The 23,520-nt window shown below is 38.1% G+C and overlaps 1 protein-coding gene across 21 annotated transcripts in view; it reads left to right on the forward strand.

The window, feature by feature from the left end:
• HP1BP3 (heterochromatin protein 1 binding protein 3) overlaps positions 1–23,520 on the forward strand; it is a 41,684-nt gene that overhangs the window by 7,989 nt on the left and 10,175 nt on the right. For all 21 annotated transcript variants that reach the window (XR_007408609.1, XR_007408629.1, XM_025446843.3 and 18 more), the window contains 6 exons: positions 906–1,059; positions 2,864–3,023; positions 5,697–5,840; positions 7,708–7,788; positions 8,954–9,108; positions 20,660–20,750. Coding sequence is in view for 19 of the 21 variants with exons in the window: in XM_025446843.3 (XP_025302628.1) it covers positions 906–1,059; positions 2,864–3,023; positions 5,697–5,840; positions 7,708–7,788; positions 8,954–9,108; positions 20,660–20,750 (785 nt within the window). In the remaining 2 variants the exon portion in view is untranslated. The remainder of the gene's footprint in view (positions 1–905; positions 1,060–2,863; positions 3,024–5,696; positions 5,841–7,707; positions 7,789–8,953; positions 9,109–20,659; positions 20,751–23,520) is intronic.

Below are 23,520 nucleotides of genomic sequence, written 5' to 3' on the forward strand. Positions count from 1 at the left end.
ATAGCAAGCTAAAAAGTTTATGAGGACTGAACTTGAATCTGTCTGACTGTAAACTCAATTTTGGCTAAACCTGTATAGGAGGATTTTCAGCTTAATACGCAAGTCTAGTTGAAGTGCATAACCCAGGATGAGATCAACAAATGATAGTTGACCATCCTGAAATTCATGGTTTAGAATTTTAATTTGTTGAAAATTAGAAATCCCTTTAGAACTGTGTATATGTGTTTTGGTTATATGAAGGAAGTGGCATTTTTTTTGTTCTCTTAGAAGTTTTCATCATGTAATTTGTTCGCATAATTTAAGTGACCAAACTGTTCAAGCCTATACTTTTATTTTTTGCCTAAGTTTTTCCACCGGAGAGTCCTTTTCTTTGAAGTCCCTACTTAACCATATCTAGGATTCTGTGTTTTATAGTAACTGCTCAAAGAGACATGCTGAGAAAAGACAGATAAGCAATTGCAGACCTCACTATTCCTCCTCTTGGATTTCTGCTCTTGCCCCAGTCCTTTAATGTGGAAAATAGGTGTTAATTTTCTGTTACTCATTTCCTTCCTAAGATTTATCTGTTGAATTATGAAGTAGCTAATTTCTTAATTATGAATCTCATCATTAATATTATAGGCAAGAGGTTTGATTTGTGGTAAGATTAGTTTCTCTTTCTGTGTAAATTTCCTGGCCCATTTCCTTTTCTCACATAACAGTCTGAATAAGCAACTCATTGAATAGGCAATTTGAGTGACAGAAGGAAAGAAAATGCAACTTACCGTAATTTGTTCATTTTAAAATACATCTATCAATTGGAGCATTTGGCTTTTCTGTTTAATAAAATAGACTTTTACCCTTTTATTGACTCAGGCTCTAATAATATATCTACTTGATGCAATTCTGCTCACCTGATTTTTTAGAACCAGATATAAGTTCAGAGGAATCTGTCTCTACTGTAGAAGAACAAGAGAATGAAACTCCACCTGCTACATCTAGTGAGACAGAGCAGCCAAAGGGAGAACCTGAGAATGAAGAGAAGGAAGAGAACAAGTCTTCAGAGGAAACCAAAAAGGAGTAAGGAGTTATGCTTCCTTGCTATTTATAATTCTACTATGTAAATTGTTTTAAGGCAATTATAACATTGGTTTATGCTAGATCTCTGCTGTACTTGGATATACTTCTTAGAATTATTGTTTGAAATAGTCTTATTATGTAGTTGTATGGCCTATTAGAGTTTGTAGTAGTTAAAATAGTGGTTTGAATAACTCAAAATTCCATTTATTTTTGCCTTTGGGATTTTTTTTTTTTTTATGCTTAGAATTCATTGTGGTAGTAGTTAAAATAGTGGTTTGAATAACTCAAAATTCCATTTATTTTTGCCTTTGGGATTTTTTTTTTTTATGCTTAGAATTCATTGTGGGAGTATCTGATATTTTAATCATTGACATAATTTCAGTAAGAAATGAAACATGACTCTCAAAATCTGACCTGGGAAACACTTCACCATTTTATTCCTGCCTTTGCCTCTGTGAGTTGTTTTTATATGCTTATGTTAGAAAACATTAATCTGTATCAGCCATTGCCAGAGTCACCTAAACTCTGTGTATATTTGATAGAGTATTTATTCATCATTTGGAGGGTGACTTTGAGAACTGAAAGTGAAATTTGCTACTCATAATCTGTAGACTGGTGGCAATTCTTTTTTACTTTTATTTTCTTTTAAAGATTTTATTTATTATTTATTAGAGTATGCACAAGTGGGGCGGGGGTGACGAGAGGGACAAGCAGGTGCCCTGATGAGCAGGGAGCCCAACGCAGGGCTTGATCCTGGGACCTCGGGATCATGGCCTGAGCCAAAGGCAGATGCTTAACTGACAGCCACCCAGGTGTCCCAGCAATTCTTTTTAAAAAATTTTTTTTTTTTTTAAGATTTGTTTTATTTATTCATGAGAGACCCAGAGAGAGAGGCAGAGACACAGGCAGAGGGAGAAGCAGGCTCCCTGCAGGGAGCCTGATGCGGGACTCAGTCCCCAGACCCTTCAAAAAAAAAAAAAAAAAAAATCCCCAGACCCAGGATCGCACCCTGAACCAAAGGCAGACACTCAACCACTGAGCCACTCAGGAGTCCCTCTTTTTTAATTTGAAGTGTTTTGTTTTTGTTTTTGTTTTTTGTAGGACACCTGGTTGCATTCTGTTCTTTTCATGGTTGTTCAGAACAGTTAGGAATTACTTTTTAAATAAAAGAATAACTTAGTAGTAACTATACCTTTGGGTGTAGTCCTCAGGAAATCCTTTATAGATTTAAGTTCTGTGGGATTTTTAGCAGCTACCTTGTATTTCGGGTCCATGGAGTGCTGTGGTTATTTGGAATACAATTCATGGAATACTTTACGGCTCACAAAATTGGTTTTACAAATATAATCTCCTAATTCTTCCAACAACTTGTAAAATATTTGGCCTTATATTACTGTCTGACAGCTGAGGAGGCTGAGAGTCAGGTCACCTGCCAAGGTCATGTAGTAATAAATGTTAGAGCAAAAACCCAAACCCAGGTCTTCCAACTTCTCATTTTGCTGAATGACATGTTTCCTAGAATTCATTTTGAAATTCTCATTTCTTTAGTGGACTGGCCTTTCATACCAGTGCTCATTTATCTGACTCCTCTCTCCTGCACCTAAGAGAAAACACCTTTTTGGTCCATTTTTAGTATTCAAAAATTTTTAAGGTTTTATTTTGTAAAAATTTGCTCATTTAAGGTATCACTTTAGTGTGGAAATAAAACATTAATTATTATCCTTCCTTCGTCTATTCTTCTTTCTGACTTTATACCTCTTTCTATACAGTTTACTTTGCATAATAACAATTCTTTGTTTTAAAGTGAGAAAGATCAGTCTAAAGAAAAGGAGAAGAAAGTGAAAAAAACAATACCTTCCTGGGCTACCCTTTCTGCCAGCCAGCTAGCCAGGGCCCAGAAACAAACACCGATGGCTTCCTCCCCACGTCCCAAGATGGATGCAATCCTAACTGAGGCCATTAAGGCAAGTTTTTATTATAAGCAGTTCATCTTAGATTTATTTTGTTCGTCTTTGGATTATTTGAAAATGGCATATTCCTGTCCAGACATGAAAAATCTTGCTCTGCTTCCTAAAAGATATTTAAATATAAGAAAGCCATTATGAAGTTTATGCTTTTTTTTTTTTAAGAAAATCACTTTCGGTGAGCGCTGTAAATTTTTTTAATTTAGATTACTTCAAATAGCAAGTATTTTTAACCAGTTTTGTTTTGTTTTGCTCAGTTTATTGGTTAAATATGGTATTTATTTGAAGGCTGAACCTTTAATTCATTCAGTAAGCATTTAAGGACTAACTTCTCTTTATCAGTAAACTTGATAGGGAAATAGTGGAGAATGAAACAAACAGGGTCATCTTTGCCCTTAAAAGGTCTGATTGTGACTGAGTAATTGAATAGCGTAGAAGATTTTTATTTTAAAATAAATACACTGTCTTTAGCTCCATTTCAAAGCTGAGTGTCTAATACTGGTAGTAGGTAGCTTTCTCACCTGAACTCTAAGATACCCTTTTAGAAACCTTACTACTTTGCTTTGTCACCAAAAGTTCTTCTTGCCCAACTTCATGACTTTGCTGTAATCTACTGACTCCCATTAGCTTATGAGTCCTAGCTTTTTTATTTTTTTTTAAGAGTTTATTTATTCATGAGAGAGAGAGAGAGGCAGAGACACAGGCAGAGGGAGAAGCAGGCTCCCCACAAGGAGCCCGATGTGGGACTTGATCCGGGACCCCAGGATCATGCCTTAAGCCAAAGGCAGGCACTCAACCACTGAGCCACCCAGACATCCCTAGCTTTCTTATTTTAATTTTTAAGGTCATCTTGTAATCTGACCTTGCCTTTTTAAAGTTTTTCTGGTTACTTTTGCCTTGTTAATTCTCATGATGAGGTGATAATCTCACTAGCTCTTCTTATCATCTCATCATGCAAATTAACAAGATGCCCTCCTTTTAAGGACCTTGTTGCTAGGGATCTGAGTCAAAATTGGGGAAAGAGGGTTAAAGACCAATGTGAGCCAGGGTGGTGTACAGAGGAAGAAGCAGCCTAGTGGACATTCTCAGAATTTGAGAACACACACCACTGACACATAAAACTGAAAAAGGGTTTGCCCTCAGGCCTCTCCGTGTACTCTTTCAAGTGCTCTCAACTCCTTAAGACTTTTTGGTCTAGATAGCTTGACTATAGTGAGATCTTATTCCTTTGTATAGCCTTTCTCCCAGGATTTCAGATCATGGACCTCTCAGCCTAGGTCTGGAGGAGAGTAGGGTAACAGTGAGGTTGGAGAAGGGACTAAAATTTTAAAATAGTGAAACAGAAATTAGAACAGTATAATTATGCCTAAAGAATAGTTTGAACCTGATATGCATATTTGTATAAAACAAGGGGTATATGTGTGTGTGTTCCATACAGTGTAACAAATCATGATTTTAAACCATTGATACCATTTTGTGAATAAATCGGGAGTCCTGATGTCTTCTTCCATCTCAGTGTCAGTTTGGTGGTGCATGGAATTGTTTGTATCTTCTTAGAAGATCAGGAGTAAACTTCAATAGGTTGTGATAGATCAGAGATACTTACTTGAAGTAAGTAGATGAATCATATTAACACAACTTTGTTTTATCTTGTACAGTTTTTCTTTGTCATCAGAGTATATAAAATAACATTCAGCCAGATTTTTTTTGAAGGTTTTATTTATTTATTCATAAGAGACACACGGGGGTAGGGGTGGGCAGAGACATAGGCAGAGGGAGAAGCAGGCTCCCTTCCGGGAGCCCAATGCAGGACTCGATCCCAGAACCCTGGAATCACGCTCTGAGCTGAAGGCAGCTGCTAAACCGCTGAGCCACCCAGGCGTCCCCAGATCTTTGTCCAATAAGAATAAGTGCCACATTCAGTTTATAGACAATGCTAATACAAAATTGGTGGACTAGCCCATTACACAGATAATGGATGCTCCTTATGTGGGCTTCAAAATGTGAAGCATTTGAAAAAAATTTGCCACTTTCATGACTTAATGACCTACTTAAGTCTTCATGGGCATTAATCAAATGGAATATAACTAAATTAGATGGAAACAAAAGAGGGCATTTTACGTCTCAATCGAATGCTCTCATTGTTACCCAGAACTCTGGTCAAGATTTTGCCATCTGTAAACCAGTTTTATGCCATTTATTCAGATTTTCTTTGTTTATATTCTTTGCTGACCTTCACACAAAGCCTACAGAGAAACATTGGTCCTAGTTTGCTAAAGCTCATTCCATAAAATGAACCAGATCTGTAATCCTACAAGTAATAAAAAGGTTCTGTTATCTTCCTTTCAGCGCTGAAGATGTCTTTTAAATATAGAATAGAATTAAAATGGAAAAAGATTCTTCCTTGATAGACAAAATGTTCACATGTTGTATTTTCTCTTTGCCTGTTTTGAACTAAGTTAAAATTATTGTTCCAAAAATACTATAATTGTGTTTTTCAACAGCTATGATGAACAGAAGTTACCTGAAATACTATTCGTTCTTCCCTGCCATTTTTATCATCCTTTGTTGAGTTCACCTCCAAAATAATTTTGAAAACGTGTGTCAGATTCTCTGTCTAATGAAAAATGGCTAGTATAAAGTAATGTATAGTTTGGTAAATCTTTTTTCTAGGCATGCTTCCAGAAGAGTGGTGCGTCAGTGGTTGCTATTCGAAAATATATTATCCATAAGTACCCTTCTCTGGAGCTGGAGAGAAGGGGCTACCTCCTTAAACAAGCACTAAAAAGAGAATTAAATAGAGGTGTCATCAAACAGGTATTAAAACAATTATTGGGGATGAGATCATTTCAACATCTATTAGCTGTAAGTTCACAATAATATTTAGGCTTTCTATGTCTTGAGATCATGACCTGAACTGAAATCGAGAGTCAGATGCTTAACCAACAGAGCCACCTAGGTGCCCCATAATTGGATTTTCTTTGGGCCACTTATGCTTGAGACATGTAGTACTGAATATGAGAGATGGGGTTAAGGAATCATTTTATTGCAGCAGCAAAAAAGAATTACTCTTGTCTTTGTTACTTTTAAAGGCTAACTTACATGACTAGACTTATTGCCGTTACAAATTTGTAAATAGGTTCACATTAACTTTTTTTTTTTTAAGATTTTATTTTTATATTCATGAGAGACAGAGAGAGAGAGAGAGAGAGACAGGCAGAGGGAGAAGCAGGCTCCATGCAAGGAGCCCGACGTGGGACCCGATCCCGAGTCTCCAGGATCACGCCCTGGGCCGAAGGCAGGCACTAAACTGCTGAGTCACCTAGGCTGCCCCAAGCTCACATTAACTTAACAATATCTGAAACTGTTGAAACTTGTTAGGAGCATCAGAGAAACCTGAGTAAATTGAGACTAGTACTGAAACCAGTATTGATTTGAGGCATAAATCCATATTATTTTGCATAGTACATCAAAATATTACTTAGAATTATAAAGACTTAAAAGTTGGAATGGACTTTTATCTTAAATCATCTTCAGAAATCAGTAACTACTGTGATTCCACAGTAGTGGCAAAAATGGTTCAGAGGACCTAGTTAACTGCATTCCGAGAATCCTGTTGCCTTTCTTTCATACTTTTCTGCACAATTTGATTAATACAGAATTTTGTGCAACTCAGGCATTTAAATTCTGATTAGTAACTTTCAGCAAGTACTTCATTCCACAAATATATATATTGTTCCTGGGTGCCAGGTGTTTCAAGACCCATCAGTGAGGAAAGCAGATTCCTGCTGTGGAGCTTGTTAAAGCTTTCTCAAAATGTTGTATAATTGATATTTATAGAGCCTTTAAAACAGTCACTGATTAAAAGGTATTATTTTAACCAATGTAATTAAAACCATAGACTTGTCCTCTGTCATAGTGTATGTCAGCACAGCTTGAATTGGCTTTGTTTTTCTTTATGAAATATGCTTTATGACCTGTTCTTGCCTTGTAGGCTGACCTCAGTTTGATGCTTTAAACAATAGTTTATAGGCTGAAAGCATTTCACCTTGATTGCTACATTCACAGTAGCACAAAGCTAAGGTGGGGAGGACTCCAGTTAGTGCAAATCAGCTTTAAAGTTGTATGAAAGTGCTTTGTAAACTGGAAATCTGTATTAAGACATATATACCATCGTATGGGGTGGCTAAGGATTAATTACATAGCTATTCCCATGTGCAGTAATAATCACTGATGGGCGATCTGGGAAACAGTAGTAGGCTGTAAACTTGTGCCAAGGAATGACCTTCCTTTCAAGATAGCGGTTTTCTCATTTTCCCCAAGAGATTGTCCCTTTATTCGTGGTACTTTCTTGGGGGGTGGAAAGTTCGTAGACTATTTAACCTGGTATCAGAGTAGCATTCTTTCCAGTTTTGTAGATGAGGAAACAAAAGCTCAGGAGCTCTTCGGGGTTGTCCAATATTAAATGGCTAGATGGTACGATAAATAGGATTCAATCCCAAGTCTTTCAATCTATCCATTGTTTTTTTCTCTGAAGGGTTGAACAGCACTTTACATCAGTTCTTTTATCACCATGCCCTGTACTTTGCTTAGACCTAGTATTAATTAGTATTAATAAATATTAATACCAGAATAATTTAAAATAAAAATATTGGTTATTGTAACTAAAATTAATTTACCTTAGGTAAAAGGAAAAGGTGCTTCTGGGAGTTTTATTGTGGTCCAAAAATCAAGAAAAACACCTCAGAAATCCAGAAACAGAAAGGTAAGAAGTCCATACCACAGTTTGAGCACTGTAAAACTATTTCTTCTACTAAAAATAGTAGCATTGAGTATTCACTGTGTGCCAGGCACTATGCAGAGTGCAGCCTTTCTACTAAAGCCCAAAGAAGTTGTAAATGATTTACTCATTATCAGCCAGCTAGTGAGTTGAAAACAGGCAGTGTATAAATCCAACCCTGTGTACTTAACTGCCATACGTTGAATTGTGAGCAGTTGTATGAATTAATATTACTTTTAATGAAATATCTTCTAACTAAAAAGGGCATATAAGTACCTCTTTACCCAATATTAGACCCCAAAACTATATCCAGTGCCACAGCCTGCCTGCCTTTTTTTTCTCTTTTATTTTATCTTTTCTTTTCCTTCCTTTCCCTCCCCCCCTTCCTCTCTTCCTCTCTCTCCTTTTTTTTCTTTCTTTTTTGTACATACTAACACTTTTCCTCCTTGAGATCCATTATTTCCTTTATGGAAAGTATTTGTACAATAATAAAGTGAAATATGTAGTATTTCCTCTATGTCAGTAACTGAAATCATGACTATTCCTCTACATCTATGTTTTTGCAACTCTAAAGATTTTTGTACTTTTCTCCTATAACTTTGAATGAAATGAACTTTTGTATCGTGCTTTTTGGTGCTGCATGATCCTCTTTATTCTTTGTTACTGAAGGCTAAGAATAAACTAGGACCTTTAAAGTCACTTTTTTAAAAAATTGTTTTTATTTAGAGACAGGGAGAGAGTTGAGGGGGGTATTGGGAAGGGGCAGAGCAAGAGAAAGAATATTAAGCAAGCTCCACACCCAGTGTGGAGCGCCATTGGGGATCAGACTCACTTTCTTGAGATCATGACCTGAGCCAAAATCAAGAGTCAGGCACTTAGCCAACTGAGCCACCCAGGTATTCCTCTTTTCATTTTTAATACATATTTTTAACTTACAGTCCAAAATTCTTATCTCAAGTTGCCACACAAGTGCCATTATACCCCTGTGTCGTATTTATTTGCATGTGGAAAAAAGTGATAGTTTTCTACAAGTTAGTTGATTGGGCAGTCAGTCCTAAATTAAGAAGGCCCTTGAGTTGAATATAGAAGCATTTGAACAGAGAACTCTATGTTCTGTAATAATGATAATTTTTGATATTATATATTTCAGAACAGAAGCACTGCAGTGGATCCTGAACCACAAGTAAAGTTGGAAGATATCCTCCCATTGGCCTTTACTCGCCTTTGTGAACCTAAAGAAGCTTCCTACAGTCTCATCAGGAAATACGTGTCTCAGTATTACCCTAAACTTAGAGTGGACATCAGGTATGAGCTGTTGGCCTAGACTTTAAAGTACAGATATCTGTTATTCCCTTAGCCCTTTTCTCATGAGAAAGGAGAAAGAGTAAATATTCAAGAAGGAGAACATGTAGCTGAACTAAGAATAAAAGCCTTTTTGTAGGGTTTGGTTTTTTTTGGGGGGGGGGGGTTCATTATGTTTTCCTTTTTGTATTTCCATTATAGTTTCTTTTTGAAAAAAATCCACAGTAGAATATGTTTGGGTTCCCTGCGGGGAGTCTGCTTCTCCCTCTGCCTATGTCTCTGCCTCTTTCTCTCTCTGTATCTTCCATGAATAAATAAATAAAATTTTGAAAAATCCACATGTTAACCAGGCGTCCAGATGTTAACTCTTGTAAGAGCTTGCTAGAGTAATTCTTTTCACCATGTCAATTGCTAGAATATTTAGCATTAAATTTTATGTCCTGTTAGCTCTCATTATTTTTTAAATTTTAATGTTTTCTTTCTTTCACTGTGGTAAAATACACATAAACACAAGATGATGTACTATCTTAGCCATTTTTAAGTGTATAGTTCAGTGGAGTTAAATATATTTGTAATGTGCAAACATCACCACCATCTATTTCTAGAACTCTTCTTGTAAAATTGCAGCTCTGTACCTCTAAAATAAGAAATCCCTTTTCCACCTGGCCACCACTATTCTACTTTCTGTCTCTATGATTTTGAGTACTCTAAGCACTTCATGTAATTGGAATCATACAGTCTTTACCTTTTAGTGACTGGGTTATTTCATTTAGCATAATGTCCTTCAGAGTTCATCCTTATTGTCACATGTTAGAATTTCCTTCTTTTTAAGGCTGAATAGTATTCTTTTGTTATATGTACTACATTTTACTCCTCCATTTGTCTGTTAATGAACACTTAAGTTGACTTTCACATTTTGACTATTGTGAATAATGCTGCTATGAACAGTGTAACATCTCTTTGAAACCCTGCTTTCAGTTCTTTGCAAGTATATACCAAGAAGTGGAATTGCTAGGTGATATGATAATTCTAGTTTTTATTTTTTGAGGAACTGCCATACTTTCCCCCCCAGCGGCTATATCATTTTACATTGCAGCCAACAGTGCACAAGGGTTCTAATTTCTGCATGGCCTCATCAACCTCTGTTTTTCTGATTTTTTGATACTAGTTATTCTTAATTGGTATGAGGTGACTGGTATACATTCTTTTTTATTTTATTTATTTATTTTTTATTTTATCTTTTTTTTTAATATTTTATTTATTTATTCATGAGAGACGCAGAGAGAGAGATGCAGAGACACAGGCAGAGGAGGAAGCAGGCTCCATGCAGGGAGCCCAACATGGGACTCAATCCCGGATCCCCAGGATCACACCCTGGGCTGCAGGCGGCACTAAACCCCTGTGCCACTGGGGCTGCCCTATTTTATTTTTTTTAATATTTTATTTATTCATGAAAGAGAGGGAGAGGCAGAGACACAGGCAGAGTGAGAAGCAGGCTCCATGCAAGGAGCCCGACGTGGGACCCGATCCCGGGTCTCCAGGATCATGCCCTGGGCCAAAGGCAGGCACTAAACCGCTGAGCCACCCAGGGATCCCCTACATTATTTTTTATTTAGAGTTTGAAACATAAGAGAATACAGGTTTCTATAAACGTCTACAAAGAAACAGTATAATATTTTCATCATTTAAACATTTAATGTAAAATTCTGGGAGAATTTTGGTAGTAATTCATTTCTAAAAAGTTGCTACTTGGAGCACCTGGGTGGCTCAGTCAGTTAAGCATCTGTCTTTGGCTCAGGTCATGATCCCAGGGACCTGGGATCAAGCCCCACATCGGCCTCCCTGCACAGCAGGGAGTCTGCTTCTCCCTTTCCCTTGGCCCCTCCACCCCATTCATGTGTGCACACTCTCTCAAAGAAATAAAATCTTTAAAAAAGCGGGGGGGGCGGGGGGAGGCTGGCATTTGGGTGGCTCAGTGGTTGGGCATCTGCCTTTGGCTCCGGGCATGATCCCAGTGTTCTGGGATCGAGTCCCATGTCGGGCTTTCTGCATGGAGTCTGCTTCTCTTTCTGCCTGTGTCTCTGCCTCTCTATGTTTCTCATGAATACATAAATAAAATCTTTAAAAAAATAAAAATAAAAAGTTGCTACTTAAAAATATCTAGACTGATCATTTAGACTGTCCTATGTGCTAATTTGTGGATTCGGGCAGGTATATTAATTTTTTCAAATTTATAATTCACAGACTTTGTAGTTTGTTTATGTGAGATCTCTTTTTGTTTTTGTTTTGTTTTTAAAGATTTTATTTATTCATGAGAGACACAGATAGAGAAAGGCAGAGACACAGGCAGAGGGAGAAACAGGCTCCAGGTAGGAAGCCTGAGCCTGATGTTGGGACTCGTCCCTGGGCTGAAAGCGGCGCTAAACCGCTGAGCCACCCGGGTTGCCCAATTCCTACAATTTTTATATTGCATGCACATTGTCCTGATACTTGCTCAGTACCAATATTTATTGGCATTATTGAGGCATGCAATTATAATTGCTGAGGTTTCAGCCCAAAAGCCACATTTTCAGAAAAGCACTTGGTGCTCTTCAGAGCACCCAGTTAAAGAGTCAGTGAAATGATGCAAAAGAAAAGGGAACTATAAAAGCACAAAGTTTGAAATTAAATCCTGATTTTATTTGTGTTTTATCTGCCCTGAATATGACCCACAGATACAGCTCTGAGCTAGAAATGCATGTAGGATTCATTTAAAGATGGAAACATATGTCACTTTTACCAGTCTTTACTCTGGTAGCTGGAGACCATATCTTCTCCCATCTTTTTTCTTTCCTTACCATACTGCTCTCCTCAGAGTAGATGATGCTTATTGCTAAGCAGCATATTTTCACTCCAGGTTTAATATTTAGGAACATTTCCTGGAATTCTCTTTTTTTTTAAAAAAAAAAAGATTTTATTTATTTATTCATAGACACAGAGAGAGAGGCAGAGACACAGGGAGAGGGAGAAGCAAGCTCCATGCAGGGAGCCCGATGTGGGACTTAATCCCAGGTCTCCAGGATCACACCCCAGGCTGCAGGTGGCGCCAAACCGCTGCGCCACCAGGGCTGCCCCTTGTTTTGTTTTTTTAAAGGTTTTATTTATTTATTCATGAGAAATAGAGAAAGGGGCAGAGACAGGCAGAGGGAGAAGCAGGCTCCATGCAGGGAGCCTGAAGGTGGGAATTGATCCCAGGTCTCCAGGATGAGCTCCTGATGAGCCACTCAGGCTACCCATTATCTTTTTTTTTTTTCTTTTTTCTTTTTCCTTTTTTTTTTTATTCATAGAGAGAGAGGCAGAGACACAGGCAGAGGGAGAAGCAGGCTCCACACAGGGAGCCCGATGTGGGACCCGATCCTGGGTCTCCAGGATCATACCCCAGGCTGCAGGCGGCGCCAAACCGCTGCGCCACCGGGGCTGCCCGCTACCCATTATCTTATGTTGCAACAGAATTTGCCTGATAATAGATAGGTTATCAACCTGTAAGTGGTAATAAGCCTGAAGACCTTTTTCTATAACCTTATTAATGGTTAACTTTTTCTTTTGAAATCCTTTTTCCTTTTACTTCTGTGAAACCATATTAATTTTCTCTACCTCTTATGGTAGTAGAATCCTGTCATACATATAATTAACATGACAATTTAGCTATACTAACAAAATAACAAGAAAAATGCAGTTTTAAAGTATGAGTTATTTGTAACTTGCTATCTACAATCTTCCCCCGCCTGCCTTTTTTTTTTTAATTCTCCTTAAGCTCTATACCCACTGTGGGGCTTGAACTCATAACCCTGAGATCAGGAGTCTCTTGCTTTACTGACTGAGCCAGCGGGATGCTCCTTTCTTATTTTTTTAAACCCACTTTTGTCATACATTACTCTCAACCACCTTACTTGAATTACTTTACCTGTCAGTGTCACCAGTGCACCTTCATATTGTAAATTTTAGTAGTCCATTCATAGTCCTTAACTTACTTGTTAGTCTTCCACTCGCATTTGACACTGTCAAGGACCCCTACTTGCCTTGGACACTTTCTTCGCTTGTCTTCTAGGTCAGCACATCTTCCTGATTTTCTTCCAATGTCACTCTCCATTTTTTCTCAGTTTCCTAAGGGTTGCCAATCTCTCATCTCTGGATAATGTTACAGTACCCCAGGATTAGACCTTAGGCCTCTTTTTTTCTTTTTTTTTTTTTTTTTTTAAGGCTTTGTTTTGTTTTGCTTTTTTGTAATCTGTATACCTGATGTGGGGCTCAGACTCATGATGCCAAGATCAAGAATCTCATGCTCTTCTAACTGAGCTAGCCAGGTGCCCCTCTTGTCTTTTCTATCTACATTTCACTTGGTAATTCTTTTCACTGTCAAAGCTATACTAATTTACAGTCTATAAATTTAGCCCATACTTCCTTCCTAACTGCTCGTTCCCATAGATACTTATTTGGTGTCACTACTTGTGTTTCTAACTTGACATATTCAAAACTGAATTCTTGACCTCTTCCCCAAGACACTTTGTGTCTTCCATATCTTCTCCATCTCGGTTAATGGCAATATCATCTTGCTAGTTGCTGAAGCCAAAAACATTGGTTTTGTGCTGGTCTCTTCTATTTATCCCACCCCTCCATCTAATCTGTAAGTAATTAGTTTGGCTTTGGCATTAAGATACACCGATAAACAGACCTCTTATCATTACCTCCACTATTACTGCTTTCTTCCAGGCCACCACTGTCTCTCACTCGTATTACAGCAATAATTTCCTAACTGTTCCTCTCATGCTTCCCACCCTTCAGTGTGTTCTTTGAACATAGCAATGAGAGTGGGACTTTTAAAAATGTAAGTGAGATCATTCAAACCTTCCAGTGGCTTTCCAGCCCTCTCATAGTTAAAGCCAGAGTCTCTAAAAAACAGTTGTTCCCTTTGCCTGGATGGTTTTCCCCATAACCCACTTTGCTCACTCCTTCACTGCCCTCAGGTTTTTACTGTAATGTCATCGTTAGAGTGCCTTGATGTCTTCCTGTTTTTTAATCATTTTATTTTGGAAACTTTCAAGCATACTCATAAATGTAGAGAGAACATAGCCATCATACTAACATTATTTTCAACAAAAGTAGTAAGTCCTTAACATCCAATATGCAGGCCATGTTCATATATCCCCAGTTGTCTCCAAAATTACTTTTTTTTTTCCCAGAATTACTTTTTATAGTTGGTTTGTTTTAGTCAGTGTCCAAACATGGCCCATACACTGCATTTGTTTGATGGAACCACCTAAATTACATCTGCAACCTTTCCCTCTTCTAATTCAGAATTCTACCTCTCTGCCTTATTTTTCTCTATACCACTCATCACATTCTAACATACACTGTATCCACCTGGTCTTTTAAAATTACCTATCTACCCCATTAAAATGTCAGAATCCTGAAAGCCAGAATTGTTTATATTCATTTCTGTTTCCTCTAAGCCAAACACATGGGTAGATGCTCAATAAATATTAGTTGAATGAGTGAATGAATGAATATGGGCATTTCCCCTGGCCATTCCATAAAAAGCATGTGTCCTGGAGCATGTGAAATGAGACGTGAATCTCTTCTCATATACTGGAGGCTTGAGAGCATTGTGGTTAAGAGCACAAACTTTGGAACCAGACCACTTGGGTTTAAATCCTGATTCTGTCATTTGCTAGCTTTGTATCACTAAATAATCTCTTTGTGTCTCAGTTTCCTCATTGATAAGCAATGTATCAATAAGATTGTTAGGAGACTTATCTCTTAGTACAAGTTAAGCACTTAGAACAGTGCCTGGCACATAGTAAGTGTTCAACTAATGTTAATATTATTATCAGTCTCAGATCCACCATCATTCTCATGGTATGAGCATTACACTGTGCTAAATATGATTCTGATGTTTAAAGAATATTTTTTAGGGGACCTGTGGCTCAGTCAGACAAGTATCCCAGTTCTTGATTTTGGCTCAGGTAACGATATCAGGCTGGTGAGATCGAGCCCCATGCTGAGCGTGGAGCCTGCTTAAGATTCTCTCCCTCTCTTTTGCCTCTCCTCCACCCATTCTTTCTTAAAAAAAAAAATAAAAATAAAAAGATTATTTTTTATATAAAATTCAAGTCACCTCCTTAATCTGGTGACAATGATTTTTTTGCAACCCTAAATTAAAAACCAGGCATGTTGGGTTTACATAGAGACTTTGGGTTCACTCTAAGAAGGTACCTTTAGAAACTTTTTTTTTTTTAATTTTATTTTAAGATTTTATTTATTCATGAGAGAGAGAGAGAGAGGCAGAGACATAGAGGGAGAGACAGGCTCCCTCTGGGAAGACTGATGAGAGACTGGATCCAGGAGAGTGACCTGCTCAGACAGATGCTCAATCACTGAGCTACCCAGGTGCCCCACCTTTAGAAACATTCAAGGGTAATTTTATCTCATGGCATTAGGAATCATTGTGTCTGGTATAACTCCGTCATACTCTCTTTGTGATTTCCTCTTTCTGTCTCTACCAAAATAAGAGCATAGCCCAAGATCCCATTGTATATCCTATACTTTTTCTTTTTTTCTTTTTTTCTTTTTTTTTTTATAAATTTTTATTTATTTATGATAGTCTCACAGAGAGAGAGAGGGCAGAGACACAGGCAGAGGGAGAAGCAGGCTCCATGCACCGGGAGCCCGACGTGGGATTCGATCCCGGGTCTCCAGGATCGCGCCCTGGGCCAAAGGCAGGCGCCAAACCGCTGCGCCACCCAGGGATCCCTACTTTTTCTTTTTAACCTCTTCGGTGACCCTTAGATTCTTAACATTTTCAACTCAAAGTAATTTCAATTTCATGAGTCTTTTTTTTGTTTTTTGTTTTGTTTTTGTTTTTGGTTTTTTTTACAGATTTTATTTATTCATGAGAGACACAGAGAGAGAGGCAGAGACACAAGCAGGCTCCATGCAGGGAGCCCGATGTGGGACCCGATCCTGGGTCTCCAGGATCAGGCCCTGGGCCAAGAGTGGCGCCAACCCACTGAGCCACCCAGGCTGCCCTTCATGAGTCTTTTGATCTTAATTCCATTTATGCATTTCTAACAGACTGATCTTTTTTATTTAGCTGCTTGCAATTCAGAATCCTTGCTACTATTAGTTGCAGTTTTGTTTTCCATCCCTTACCTTTGATTCTCTGTGCATGGCTTTCATTTCTGTATGGCTTAGTGAAGACTGATTTTTCTCCACAGTTGAAAAATATGGCCATCAGTAGTCCCCCATTATTTCCTGCTTCTAATTAAACTTGACGTGATTATCTAATTAAAAACAAAACTTGTTATAATAAGTCTCTTGAATTTGTATAGGGCTTTTTAAAACACTTGTTTTTTTAAAAATTTTTATTTATTCATGAGAGATACAGGGAGAGATGCAGAGACACAGCAGAGGGAGAAGCAGCCATCCCCCTCCCCGCCCACCAAGGAGCCTGATGCAGGACTTGATTCCAGGATCACACCCTGAGCCAAAGGCAGACGCTCAACCGCTGAGCTGCCCAGGCGTCCCTAAAACGCTTTTTTTTTTTTTTTAATTTTTATTTATTTATGATAGTCACACACACACACAGAGGCAGAGACATAGGCAGAGGGAGAAGCAGGCTCCATGCACCGGGAGCCCGACGTGGGATTCGATCCCGGGTCTCCAGGATCGTGCCCTGGGCCAAGGGCAGACGCCAAACAGCTGCGCCACCCAGGGATCCCCCTAAAACGCTTTTGTATACACTATTTTCCATAATTAAGAGAGACAATATTTTTTCCTGCCTCAATTTTGCTTACCCAGGGTTACCTGACTGTTCACTGGTAAAGCCAAAACTTTATTTTGTTTTTCAATTTCATACCTCTTGCTTTTTCCCACTGTTCCGGGTTGTCTTATATTGGAAAGTGCAGGCATAGCTTAGTGAGTAAGAATGTAGGAGTCTGGAGTCAGATTGCCCAAGTTTTAACTGGTTCTTTCACTGCCTAGCTATGTGACTTTGGAGAAATGACTTTTCTGCGTCACTCAGCTTTTTCCCATCAGTAAAGTATGAGCAATAATAGTACCTATTTCTTGGGTCTGTCTGTTGTATTATCTGTTTTTTTCCACGCATATAAAGGATTTCAAATAGTACTTGGCACCGTGGTAGATGCTAATGGTGTGATATAGACTATAGAATTTTTCAGAACGGGGATCTGTGCCTGAGACTTAGCAGTAAGTTAGAGATGGAGTTTGATTAGATCTAGAAGAATGTAGAATTTAAATGGATGGTAGAGTGGGGAAGTCATTCTTAAAGGAGTTTCATAAGAAAATTTCAGAAGCGAGAGTTGACATTCTTTTTGGGAACTAAAAGGAGCCTGGGTCTAACTGCATTCATGGGAGGCTTTGAAGTGGGTTGAGGCATTAGGACCTGACACTTGATCTTTTGAGTAACACCTAAAGTTGACCTTTGTAGATGTATTGACCTAATGGTGGTATGCATTACGAAAACAGAAAGCAGCACAGTGCCGAGAAGGGGCAGCGTGGTGCCTTGTACTAAAGTTATAACAGTGATGAAAGAATGGGCCAATCTGAGAAATTTTGAAGCAGTTGGTAAATATGGTTTTACTGAAAGATAGAGGAGTGATAGAAGTCTGATTTCAAAAAGCCCAGGACAAAGGGTATGCTAGCATAAAGATTGCTGAGAAAACAGAAATGTTGTTAAAGAAGGGAACCGATTTAACTGATCACTCATTCTGGGAGCATCTGAACCTCAGTTAAGAAGTTCTCTTCACCTGGGGTGTCATTGTTTTACTGAAGCTGCATAATCTCCCATTGGAAACCAGTTTTTTGTTTTGTTTTGTTTTGTTTTTTTAAGATTTTATCTATTTATTCACGAGAGACAGAAAAAGACAGACACAGACTGAGGGAGAAGCAGGCTCCCTGCAGGGAGCCAGATGTGGGACTCAGCCCTGGGGCCAGGATCTCACCCTGAGCCAAAGGCAGATGCTCGACTGCTCAACTGCTGAGCCACCCAGGCATCCCTGGAAACCAGTTTTTTTGTTTTTGTTTTTTGTGTTTTTTTTTTTTTTTTTGTAAAGATTTTTATTTATTTATTCATGAGAGAGACACAGAGGGAGAGAGGCAGAGACACAGGTAGAGGGAGAAGTAGGCTCCATACAGGGAGCCCAACGTGGGACCCAGGTCTCCCAGGTCTCCAGGATCACACCCTGAGCTGAAGGTAGCACCAAACCGCTGAGCCACCCAGGGTACCCAGGAAACCAGTTTTTAAGCCTTCTGTCTTACAGAGCAACTAATAGAAAAAGTGTTTGGCAGTTAAATCACTCCCTCAACTGTGTTCCCAAAACTCTATGCACGTACTTCAACCTTGAACTTTACCATGCTTTATGATAATTATTGTGTATTTATCATCTCTTAAATTCCTAGAGTTTAGTGACCAGGTCTCTGTATTTATTCCTGTAAAACTATAAAAAATACTCAGTAAATGTTTATGGGATGAAGGACTTTGTGTCTCTATGTGTTTTGGGCATGGCATAAATCATACTCATCCTGAAGGGAATAGCACTGGCTTAGAAATATTTTCATTGTGATATTTTTTTAAATTGGAAGTTTCTTCATTTGGATTGTCAGGGATGTACAAGATTTGTTAAGATAGTTCCCACTCTTTAGCATCCTGTAGGAACATGGGATTCCCTCTGTTCTTCCCTAAGCATATCGATGATGTCATTAATTTTAGTGTGGGGATGCCTGGGTGGCTTAGCAGTTGAGCGTCTGCCTTTGACTGAGGGCGGTGAGATCCTGTCCCACATCAGGCTCCTACAGAGAGCCTGCTTCTCCCTCTGCCTATGTCTCTGCCTCTCTCTCTCTCTGTTTCTCATGAATAAATAAATAAAATCTTTTTTTTTTTTTTAATCTTAAAAAAACAACTCTAGTGTCAGCTCAGCCTGTAATACCTCAGTGGTTAGATACAAATTGAAAATTTCTCCTCCATAGAAAAATATCAAACCTCAGTGAAGCATCTATGATAGTTTGGCCCTTACTGTTCTGCCCCTCAGTGGGCTGTTCCAATTATCTTTTTTCTGCCTACGAAGCAACTAACCAACTAACTCATGCTGTTCTGCTGATTGGGTGCTATTCTAGCAACTCTTGAGAGTTATGACAGAACAAACCTCCAGACTTTCAGATTATGATTCACCCTTTCTTCAGATGTCCTATTGTTGGCCTGAATGTACAGCTTTCCATTTGATTGTCGTGTTCCATGCTATAGTTCCCTTTAAGCCCTGGGTCAGCTTTAATGATTTGTCCCTGCACCCACCTCTCGGTTTACTGCTCCTTGACAGGACAGTCTTGGACTTGGTCTTATGTACGTTTGTTTGCTTGTTTTAAAGAATTTATTTATTTATTTGCTTACTTATTTGTTTGTTTATTAGATTTTATTTATTCATGAGAGACACAGAGAGAGGGGCAGAGACACAGGCAGAGGGAGAAGCAGGCTCCATGCAGGGAGCCCAATGCAGGACTCGATCCCGGGTCTCCGGGATCAGGCCCTGGACCGAAAGTGGCACTAAACCGCTGAACCACCCGGGCTGCCCTAAAGATTTTATTTTTAATTAATCTCCACCCAACATGGTGCTTGAACTTACAGTCTAGAGGTTAAGAGTTTCAGGCTCTTTCAACTGAGCCAGCCAGGCCATCCATCTTATGTTTTTAATGATACTCCATTTCTTCTTTCTGCTTTTTGGTTTTGATGACCTACTAGCCTGGTTTGTTTCAAACTGTAACCCCCTTAAGACAGAGACACTATGTTTAAGAACAACCAATTTTGGGGACGCCTGGGTGGCTCAGTGATTGAGCATTTGCCTTCGGCTCAGGGCATGATCCTGGAGTCCCTGGTTCAAATTCCACATTGAGCTCCCTGCATGGAGCCTGCTTCTCCTCCCTCTACCAATGTCTCTACCTCTCTCTCTCTCTCTCTCTCTTTCTCTCTCTATATCTCTTGTGAATAAATAAAATCTCAAAAAAGAGAAAAGAACAACCAATTTTCTTTTCCAGTGAATTGTTTTATTAGACTAACCTCAGATACTAGTTTGTGAAAAATGAATCTGTTGGTTTTTGTCACTGTGTTATTAACTTTTTAAAAAATCTAGGAATTTTGCCTCAGAATTCTAGAGTTGGGTGGGAATTTAAACATACCCATGCTTTGCTTGATTACATATTTTGGTTGCCATTGTGGTTGATGGAAATAAATGGAAGGTGTTTGGAGTGCCCTGAAGTTCGGAAATTGGTTCTGTGTGGTACATAGCTCTGTGTGGTATATGGTTCTGTGTATCCGGGTAAGGACTTCTTTGCTCAAGGAAAAAGTACCACTTGTTTTAGGGATGCCAATACTTTATTTTATTGTCCATTTTAATAAAGTACTACATATAATAAGAACCAGAACTTTAGTTCAGGAAATAACCCTGGACTTTTTTCTTTAAATCTCTCCATTGATATATTTATTGCTATTCTTTTGTTTTCTCTGCAGGCCTCAGCTGTTGAAGAATGCTCTGCAGAGAGCAGTAGAGAGAGGCCAGTTAGAACAAATAACTGGCAAAGGTGCTTCTGGGACATTCCAGGTTAGAGGCTGAAAAGGATTATAGAGAAGTGGTTCTCAGAAGTTTTGGTTGCAGGACCTCTTTTATACTCAAAATTTTTTGAGGACCCCAAGAGGTTTTTTTGTTTTTTTTTTTAATGTGGGTTATACCTATCAATATTTACCATAATAGAAATTAAAACTGAGGGAAATTTTAAATATTCATTTATTTAAAATTTTTTCACATTAGCATAAGTAACTTTTTTTTGTGAAAAATAACTATATTTTCCAAAACAAAATTGAATCAGAAGAGGGGTACTATTTATTAAAATGTTACTAGTCTTTGATGTCTTGCTTAAGAGAAGACAGCTGGTATCTGTTGAACACATTTAGGGTTACATCTGTGAAGAAAATGTACCACACACAAAATTATAGTTAGACAAGTGTGGAATATTTTAAGATAATTTTCAAATAGTTGTGGATATTATTCTTTAATACTATACAAAAACTCAACAGAGGATCATTTAAAAAAAATTTTTTTTATTTATTAGAGACAGCTGTTAAGGGTGGAAGGAGAAGGACTGGCAGACCTAGCAGACTTCAGAACCTGACCCAAGGCTGTCTCACCACCCTGAGATCATGACTTGAGCCGAAATCAAGAGTCAGAACAAATGATAATTTTTTAAGTAGCTTTATTGAAGTATTGTTTATATACCATAAAATACATTCTTTTTAAGTTACAGATTATAATTCAATGATTCTTAGTAAACTTGCAGAATTGTATAACCATCATCACAATCTAGTTTTAGAACATTTTCATCATCCAGAAAGATCTCTTGTGCCCGTTTGCAGTCTCCCCATTCTCATCCTTAGCCAACCTACTAATTGACTTTCTCTTTCTATAGATTTGCCTTTTCTACACATTTCATATAGGTAGAGTCATACAACATGTGTGGTCTTTTGTGTCTGGCTTCTTTCACTTAGCATACTCTTGTTTGAGCCTTGTCTGTTGCCGCATGAATCAGTCCTTTCATTCCTTTGTACTGTCGCATAGTATTACATTATGTGAATCTAACATTTATTTATTCACAAGTTGATGAAAATTGGGCTTATTTCTACTTTACTCTTAGGAATAATGTGCCTATGAACATTTACATCCAATCTTTGTGCAGATACGTATTTTTTATTTCTCATGGATATATAACTAGGAGTGTGGTCTTGCTGGACTGTGGGGTAAATTTATGTTGTAAGAAACTACCAGACTGGCTGCATCATTTTACACTCCTAGCAACAAAGTGTAAGGGTTCTAGTTCCTCTATGTCTTTGCAAACACTTGTTACTGTCTTTTCAAAATTCTATCCATACTGGTGGATATAGAGTGCTATTTCATTGTGGTTTGGGTTGACATTTCCCTAATGATTGCTGATGTTGACCATCTTTTCATGTGTTTAGTGAACATTTGTTTATTCTTTTCTGGTAAAATGTCTATTTAACTCCTTTTCCTGTTTTTAAAGTTGGATTATTTGTCTCATTATTGAGATATAAAAGTTATGTAACTAGATAAAAGTTCTTCACAAGATAAATGATTTGCAAATATGTTCTCCTAATCTGTGGCCTATACGTTCACTTTCTTAATGGTATCTTTTGAAAAAGTATAAAAGTATTTAATTTTAATGAAGTCCAGTTTATCATTTTTTTTTAAGATTTTATTTATTTATTCATGAGAGACACAGAGAGAGAGAGAGAGAGAGAGAGAAGAGTAGAGACACAGGCAGAGGGAGAAGCAGGCTCCATGCAGGGATTCCGATGTGGGACTCCTTCCCGGTTCTCCCGGGATCACCCCCTGAGCCAAAGGCAGACGCCCAACCGCTGAGCCACCCAGGCATCCCCAGTTTATCATTTCTTAAAAATTGCTCCTGCTTTTGGTGTTATAGTCAATAAATCAAAGCCTAACTTATGACCACAAGATTTTTAGGGTTTTTTTAGAAGTTTTTTTTTATAGTTTAGCTTTTACATTGAGGTCTATCCATTTTGAGTTTTGTTTGTGGTATGAGGTAAGGATATAAATTCATGTTCTTGCATGTGGATACCAAATTGTCCCAACATTATTGAAAAGACTGTCCTTTCCCTGCTGAATTGCCTTGGTATCTTTATTTAAAAAGAAAAAAAAAAAAATTGACCAGAAGGGTTAAGGGCTTATTGCTGGACTCTTAATTTTGTTCCATTGATCTATATGTGAATTTTTTTTTAAAGATTTTATTTATTTATTCATGAGAGACACACAGGGGGCGGTGGGGGGGCGGGTCAGAGACATAGGCAGAGGGAGAAGCAGGCTTCCCGCAAGGAGCCTGATACGGGATTTGATCCTAGATCCCAGGATCACGCCCTGAGCTGAAGGCAGACACTCAACCGCTGAACTACTCAGGCATCCCTCTATATTTTGAATTCTTAGGTCAAGATCACACTATTTTGATGACTAACTTTGAAAACTTTGCAGTAAATTTTCGAACTGGGAAGTGTTAAAATGTAATTAAAAAAAAAAAAAAACTGTTTTGATTATTCTGGGTCTTGGGCATTTCCCATATGAATTTTAGGATCCATTTGTCAGTTTTCACAAAAAAGCCTGCTAGGATTTTGGTAGAGATTGCATTGAACCTATGTATCAATTTGGGAAGAATCATTTTTTATAATGCTGAGTTTTCTAGTTCATAAATACTGACTGTTTCTTTGTTTATTTAGATCTTTAACTTCTCTCAGCAGCATTTGTAGTTTTCAGGATAAAGGTCTTACATTTCTTTTGTTAAGTTTATCCC

This window comes from Canis lupus, chromosome 2 (assembly GCF_003254725.2).
Source record: "Canis lupus dingo isolate Sandy chromosome 2, ASM325472v2, whole genome shotgun sequence".
In the NCBI taxonomy this organism is placed as follows: Eukaryota; Metazoa; Chordata; class Mammalia; order Carnivora; family Canidae; genus Canis; species Canis lupus.